This window comes from Psittacula echo, assembly GCF_963264785.1.
Source record: "Psittacula echo genome assembly, contig: SCAFFOLD_120, whole genome shotgun sequence".
NCBI classification, from domain to species: domain Eukaryota; kingdom Metazoa; phylum Chordata; class Aves; order Psittaciformes; family Psittacidae; genus Psittacula; species Psittacula echo.
This window is the reverse complement of record NW_027664229.1, coordinates 60,920-68,674: the sequence shown is the minus strand read 5'-3', so window position 1 is coordinate 68,674 and position 7,755 is coordinate 60,920. Positions and strand designations below refer to the sequence as shown.

General features: G+C 65.1%; 1 protein-coding gene across 1 annotated transcript in view; it reads right to left on the bottom strand.

Moving 5' to 3' along the window:
• The window catches only part of ERCC2 (ERCC excision repair 2, TFIIH core complex helicase subunit), a 37,152-nt gene that overhangs the window by 4,313 nt on the left and 25,084 nt on the right, over positions 1 to 7,755 (bottom strand). Inside the window, exons 16-20 of the mRNA XM_080639870.1 lie at positions 6,911 to 7,032; positions 5,248 to 5,340; positions 3,335 to 3,407; positions 1,362 to 1,432; positions 1,132 to 1,275 (exon numbers count right to left, since the gene is read on the bottom strand). Coding sequence (XP_080495996.1) covers positions 1,132 to 1,275; positions 1,362 to 1,432; positions 3,335 to 3,407; positions 5,248 to 5,340; positions 6,911 to 7,032 — 503 coding nt within the window. The remainder of the gene's footprint in view (positions 1 to 1,131; positions 1,276 to 1,361; positions 1,433 to 3,334; positions 3,408 to 5,247; positions 5,341 to 6,910; positions 7,033 to 7,755) is intronic.

Here is a 7,755-nt window from a genome sequence, read left to right as displayed (position 1 = left end):
CCACAGTGACCCCCAGCGACCCACAGTGACCCACAGTGACCCTCAGTGACCCACAGCGACCCTCAGCGACCGACCCACAGCGCCCCACAGTGACCCCCAGCGACCCACAGGGACCCACAGCGACCCACAGTGACCCACAGAGACCCACAGTGACCCACAGAGACCCACAGTGACCCACAGTGACCCACAGCGACCCACAGGGACCCACAGCGCCCCACAGTGACCCACAGTGACCCACAGTGACCCACAGGGACCCACAGCGCCCCACAGTGCCCCACAGCGACCCATAGGGACCCACAGCGCCCCACAGTGACCCACAGCGACCCACAGGGACCCACAGCGCCCCACAGTGACCCACAGTGACCCACAGTGACCCCCAGCGACCCCCAGCGCCCCACAGCGCCCCACAGCGACCCACAGCGACCCACAGTGACCCACAGCGACCCACAGTGACCCACAGCGACCCACAGCGACCCACAGTGACCCTCAGTGACCCACAGTGACCCACAGCAACCGACCCACAGCGACCCACAGTGACCCACAGCGACCCATAGTGACCCACAGCGACACACAGCGACCGACCCACAGCGACCCACAGCGCCCCACAGGACCCTCAGTGACCCACAGCGCCCCACAGCGCCCCACAGTGACCCTCAGTGACCCACAGTGACCCACAGCAACCGACCCACAGTGACCCACAGCGCCCCACAGTGACCCTCAGTGACCCACAGCGCCCCACAGCGCCCCACAGTGACCCACAGCGCCCCACAGCGCCCCACAGCAACCCACAGCGCCCCACAGCGACCCACAGCGCCCTACAGGGACCGACCCACAGCGACCCACAGTGACCCATAGGGACCCACAGCGCCCCACAGTGACCCACAGTGACCCACAGCGCCCCACAGCGACCCACAGCGCCCCACAGAGACCCACAGCGCCCCACAGCGCCCCACAGCGCCCCACAGCGACCCACAGGGACCCACAGCGCCCCACAGCGCCCCACAGTGACCCACAGCGCCCCACAGCGCCCCACAGTGCCCCACAGCGCCCCACAGCGCCCCCCAGCGCCCCCCAGCGCCCCCCAGCGCCCCCCAGCGCCCCCCAGCGCCCCCCAGCGCCCCCCGGCCCCACCTTGTCGGCGAACACCATGATGCCGTAGTCGCTCTTGCCCCGCAGCGCCCGCCCCACGCACTGGGCCGCGTGGCGCATGGCGTCGAAGGCCAGGAACTCGTTCTCCCGCAGCTGGAAGCGGTCCCGCAGGAACTCCAGGCGCGCCTGCGCCGGGGGGGGGAGCACGTGTGGGGCTGCCCCATAGCGGGACCCACAGCGCCCCCCCCAACAACACCCCCCCCCCCCCTCACCTTGAGGATGCGGCTCTGGGTGTACACGTAGGGCACCCCGAACATGATCACGGCGCGGCCGTAGTGATGCACTTGGGGGGCAGGAGACGCACGGCGGGGGTTGGGGGAGCCAGCAGCCCCCTGCCCACGGCGCCCCACATCTGAACCACATCTGAACCACATCTGAACCACATCTGCCCCACATCTGCCCCACATCTGCCCCACATCTGCACCACATCTGAACCACATCTGCCCCACATCTGAACCACATCTGCACCACATCTGAACCACATCTGAACCACATCTGCCCCACATCTGAACCACATCTGAACCACATCTGAACCACATCTGCCCCACATCTGAACCACATCTGAACCACATCTGAACCACATCTGAACCACATCTGCCCCACATCTGAACCACATCTGAACCACATCTGAACCACATCTGAACCACATCTGCCCCACATCTGAACCACATCTGCCCCACATCTGAACCACATCTGAACCACATCTGAACCACATCTGAACCACATCTGAACCACATCTGCCCCACATCTGAACCACATCTGAACCACATCTGAACCACATCTGAACCACATCTGCCCCACATCTGAACCACATCTGAACCACATCTGAACCACATCTGAACCACATCTGAACCACATCTGAACCACATCTGAACCACATCTGAACCACATCTGAACCACATCTGAACCACATCTGAACCACATCTGCCCCACATCTGAACCACATCTGCCCCACATCTGAACCACATCTGAACCACATCTGAACCACATCTGCCCCACATCTGAACCACATCTGAACCACATTTGAACCACATCTGCCCCACATCTGAACCACATCTGCCCCACATCTGAACCACATCTGCCCCACATCTGAACCACATCTGAACCACATCTGCCCCACATCTGCCCCACATCTGAACCACATCTGCCCCACATCTCCCCACATCTGCCCCACATCTGCCCCACATCTGCCCCACATCTGAACCACATCTGCCCCACATCTGCCCCACATCTGAACCACATCTGCCCCACATCTGCCCCACATCTGAACCACATCTGAACCACATCTGCCCCACATCTGCCCCACATCTGCCCCACATCTGAACCACATGTGCCCCACATCTGCCCCACATCTGAACCACATCTGCCCCACATCTGAACCACATCTGAACCACATCTGAACCACATCTGAACCACATCTGCCCCACATCTGAACCACATGTGCCCCACATCTGCCCCACATCTGAACCACATCTGCCCCACATCTGCCCCACATCTGCCCCACATCTGAACCACATCTGCCCCACATCTGCCCCACATCTGCCCCACATCTGCCCCACATCTGCCCCACATCTGCCCCACATCTGACCCACATCTGAACCACATCTGAACCACATCTGAACCACATCTGAACCACATCTGCCCCACATCTCCCCACATCTGAACCACATCTGCCCCACATCTGAACCACATCTGAACCACATCTGAACCACATCTGAACCACATCTGCCCCACATCTGCCCCACATCTGCCCCACATCTGAACCACATCTGCCCCACATCTCCCCACATCTGCCCCACATCTGCCCCACATCTGCCCCACATCTGAACCACATCTGCCCCACATCTGCCCCACATCTGAACCACATCTGCCCCACATCTGCCCCACATCTGAACCACATCTGAACCACATCTGCCCCACATCTGCCCCACATCTGCCCCACATCTGAACCACATGTGCCCCACATCTGCCCCACATCTGAACCACATCTGCCCCACATCTGAACCACATCTGAACCACATCTGAACCACATCTGAACCACATCTGCCCCACATCTGAACCACATGTGCCCCACATCTGCCCCACATCTGAACCACATCTGCCCCACATCTGCCCCACATCTGAACCACATCTGCCCCACATCTGCCCCACATCTGCCCCACATCTGCCCCACATCCCCACTCACCGAAGTCGACCCCTTCGGACACCTTCCCACGAGCCACCGAGAGCAGAACAGCCCCACGGCCACACTCACAGGCCTGCGGGAGCCGTGGGGCAATGGGGAGCAATGGGGGCAGTGGGGGGCAATTGGGGGCAAGGGGAGCAATGGGGAGCAATGGAAGCAATGGGGAGCAATGGGAGCCATGGGGGGCAATGGGGAGCAATGGAAGCAATGGGGAGCAATGGGAGCCATGGGGGGCAATGGGGAGCAATGGGGGCAGTGGGGGCAGTGGGGGGCAGTGGGGGGCAGTGGGGGCAATGGGGGCAATGGGGGGCAGTGGGGGGCAGTGGGGGCAATGGGGGCAATGGGGGGCAGTGGGGGGCAGTGGGGGCAATGGGGGCAATGGGGGGCAGTGGGGGGCAGTGGGGGGCAATGGGGGCAGTGGGGGCAGTGGGGGGCAGTGGGGGCAGTGGGGGCAGTGGGGGGCAGTGGGGGGCAGTGGGGGCAATGGGGGCAGTGGGGGCAGTGGGGGGCAGTGGGGGGCAGTGGGGGCAGTGGGGGCAATGGGGGCAGTGGGGGCAATGGGGGGCAGTGGGGGGCAGTGGGGGCAGTGGGGGCAATGGGGGCAGTGGGGGCAGTGGGGGCAGTGGGGGGCAGTGGGGGGCAGTGGGGGGCAGTGGGGACAGTGGGGGCAGTGGGGGGCAGTGGGGGGCAGTGGGGGCAATGGGGGCAGTGGGGGCAGTGGGGGGCAGTGGGGGGCAGTGGGGGGCAGTGGGGGCAGTGGGGGCAGTGGGGGGCAGTGGGGGCAGTGGGGGCAATGGGGGCAGTGGGGGCAGTGGGGGGCAGTGGGGGCAGTGGGGGCAATGGGGGCAGTGGGGGCAGTGGGGGGCAGTGGGGGGCAGTGGGGGGCAGTGGGGACAGTGGGGGCAGTGGGGGGCAGTGGGGGGCAATGGGGGCAATGGGGGCAGTGGGGGCAATGGGGGGCAGTGGGGGGCAGTGGGGGCAATGGGGGCAATGGGGGCAGTGGGGGCAGTGGGGGCAATGGGGGGCAATGGGGGGCAGTGGGGGGCAATGGGGGCAATGGGGGCAGTGGGGGCAATGGGGGCAGTGGGGGCAGTGGGGGCAGTGGGGGGCAGTGGGGGCAATGGGGGCAGTGGGGGCAGTGGGGGCAATGGGGGGCAGTGGGGGCAATGGGGGCAGTGGGGGGCAGTGGGGGCAGTGGGGGCAATGGGGGCAATGGGGGGCAGTGGGGGGCAGTGGGGGCAATGGGGGCAATGGGGGCAGTGGGGGGCAGTGGGGGGCAGTGGGGGCAGTGGGGGCAGTGGGGGGCAGTGGGGGCAGTGGGGGGCAGTGGGGGGCAATGGGGGCAGTGGGGGGCAGTGGGGGGCAGTGGGGGGCAGTGGGGGGCAGTGGGGGCAGTGGGGGGCAGTGGGGGCAGTGGGGGCAGTGGGGGGCAGTGGGGGCAGTGGGGGCAATGGGGGCAGTGGGGGCAGTGGGGGGCAGTGGGGGCAATGGGGGCAGTGGGGGCAATGGGGGGCAGTGGGGGGCAGTGGGGGGCAGTGGGGGCAATGGGGGCAGTGGGGGGCAGTGGGGGCAATGGGGGCAGTGGGGGCAGTGGGGGGCAGTGGGGGCAATGGGGGCAGTGGGGGCAATGGGGGGCAGTGGGGGGCAGTGGGGGCAATGGGGGCAGTGGGGGCAGTGGGGGCAGTGGGGGCAATGGGGGCAGTGGGGGCAGTGGGGGGCAGTGGGGGCAGTGGGGGCAGTGGGGGGCAGTGGGGGGCAGTGGGGGGCAGTGGGGGCAGTGGGGGCAATGGGGGCAATGGGGGCAGTGGGGGCAGTGGGGGGCAGTGGGGGCAATGGGGGCAATGGGGGCAGTGGGGGCAGTGGGGGGCAGTGGGGGGCAGTGGGGGGCAGTGGGTCAGGGGGGCCCCCCCCACCTCCTGGTACTTCTCCAGGGCCACGCTGGTCTCGGCCCCGTCCTGGGTCTCGATGAAGATGAGTTTGTTCCGTTGGATGTTCTCCAGGATGCCCTGAGTGGGGCAGGGGGGCAACGGGGACCCCATGGGGGCCATGCGGACACAATGGGGTCAATGGGGCTCAATGGGGTTCAATGGGGATCAATGGGGATCAATGGGGATCAATGGGGATCAATGGGGCTCAATGGGGTTCAATGGGGATCAATGGGGCTCAATGGGGGTCAATGGGGCTCAATGGGGATCAATGGGGATCAATGGGGATCAATGGGGTTCAATGGGGCTCAATGGGGTTCAATGGGGATCAATGGGGCTCAATGGGGGTCAATGGGGGTCAATGGGGGTCAATGGGGCTCAATGGGGCTCAATGGGGTTCAATGGGGTCAATGGGGCTCAATGGGGCTCAATGGGGTTCAATGGCGCTCAATGGGGCTCAATGGGGCTCAATGGGGTTCAATGGGGCTCAATGGGGATCAATGGGGATCAATGGGGATCAATGGGGTTCAATGGGGATCAATGGGGCTCAATGGGGTTCAATGGGGATCAATGGGGTCAATGGGGCTCAATGGGGATCAATGGGGTTCAATGGGGATCAATGGGGTCAATGGGGCTCAATGGGGTTCAATGGGGATCAATGGGGTCAATGGGGCTCAATGGGGCTCAATGGGGATCAATGGGGTTCAATGGGGCTCAATGGGGCTCAATGGGGTTCAATGGGGTTCAATGGGGATCAATGGGGTTCAATGGGGTTCAATGGGGATCAATGGGGCTCAATGGGGTCAATGGGGCTCAATGGGGCTCAATGGGGGTCAATGGGCTCAATGGGGCTCAATGGGGCTCAATGGGGTTCAATGGGGCTCAATGGGGCTCAATGGGGCTCAATGGGGTTCAATGGGGTTCAATGGGGGTCAATGGGGCTCAATGGGGCTCAATGGGGGTCAATGGGGGTCAATGGGGATCAATGGGGCTCAATGGGGCTCAATGGGGCTCAATGGGGTCAATGGGGCTCAATGGGGTTCAATGGGGCTCAATGGGGCTCAATGGGGCTCAATGGGGATCAATGGGGCTCAATGGGGCTCAATGGGGCTCAATGGGGCTCAATGGGCTCAATGGGGCTCAATGGGGCTCAATGGGGCTCAATGGGCTCAATGGGGCTCAATGGGGCTCAATGGGGCTCAATGGGGCTCAATGGGGTCAATGGGGTTCAATGGGGCTCAATGGGGCTCAATGGGGTTCAATGGGGTTCAATGGGGCTCAATGGGGCTCAATGGGGCTCAATGGGGTTCAATGGGGTTCAATGGGGCTCAATGGGGCTCAATGGGGTCAATGGGGCTCAATGGGGCTCAATGGGGCTCAATGGGTTCAATGGGGCTCAATGGGGCTCAATGGGGCTCAATGGGGCTCAATGGGGCTCAATGGGTTCAATGGGGCTCAATGGGGCTCAATGGGGCTCAATGGGGCTCAATGGGGCTCAATGGGGTCAATGGGGCTCAATGAGGCTCAATGGGGTTCAATGGGGCTCAATGGGGCTCAATGGGGTCAATGGGGCTCAATGGGGCTCAATGGGGCTCAATGGGGCTCAATGGGGCTCAATGGGGCTCAATGGGGCTCAATGGGGCGCCCTCACCTGCTCGTACCAGGCGGCCACGGTGCCCTCCAGGTGCTGGTAACTGGTGAAGAAAGCGACGACGCCGTCGGGGACCACGGCCGAGAGCTCCAGGAGGAGGCTGCCCAGGTTCCGCATCACGGCTGGGGGCGAAGGGGGGGGGGGGAGCTGGGGGGCGCCCCAGCCCCATAACCACGGCCCCCGCCCCATAACCACGGCCCCCGCCCCATAACCACGGCCCCCGCCCCAGAACCACGGCCCCAGCCCCATAACCACGGCCCCCGCCCCATAACCACGGCCCCAGCCCCATAACCACGGCCCCCGCCCCATAACCACGGCCCCAGCCCCATAACCACGGCCCCCGCCCCATAACCACGGCCCCCGCCCCAGAACCACGGCCCCCGCCCCATAACCACGGCCCCAGCCCCATAACCACGGCCCCCGCCCCATAACCACGGCCCCCGCCCCAGAACCACGGCCCCAGCCCCATAACCACGGCCCCCGCCCCATAACCACGGCCCCCGCCCCAGAACCACGGCCCCCGCCCCAGAACCACGGCCCCCGCCCCATAACCACGGCCCCAGCCCCATAACCACGGCCCCCGCCCCATAACCACGGCCCCCGCCCCAGAACCACGGCCCCCGCCCCATAACCACGGCCCCAGCCCCAGAACCACGGCCCCAGCCCCATAACCACGGCCCCCGCCCCATAACCACGGCCCCCGCCCCAGAACCACGGCCCCCGCCCCAGAACCACGGCCCCCGCCCCATAACCACGGCCCCAACCCCATAACCACGGCCCCCGCCCCATAACCACGGCCCCAGCCCCATAACCACGGCCCCCGCCCCATAACCACGGCCCCCGCC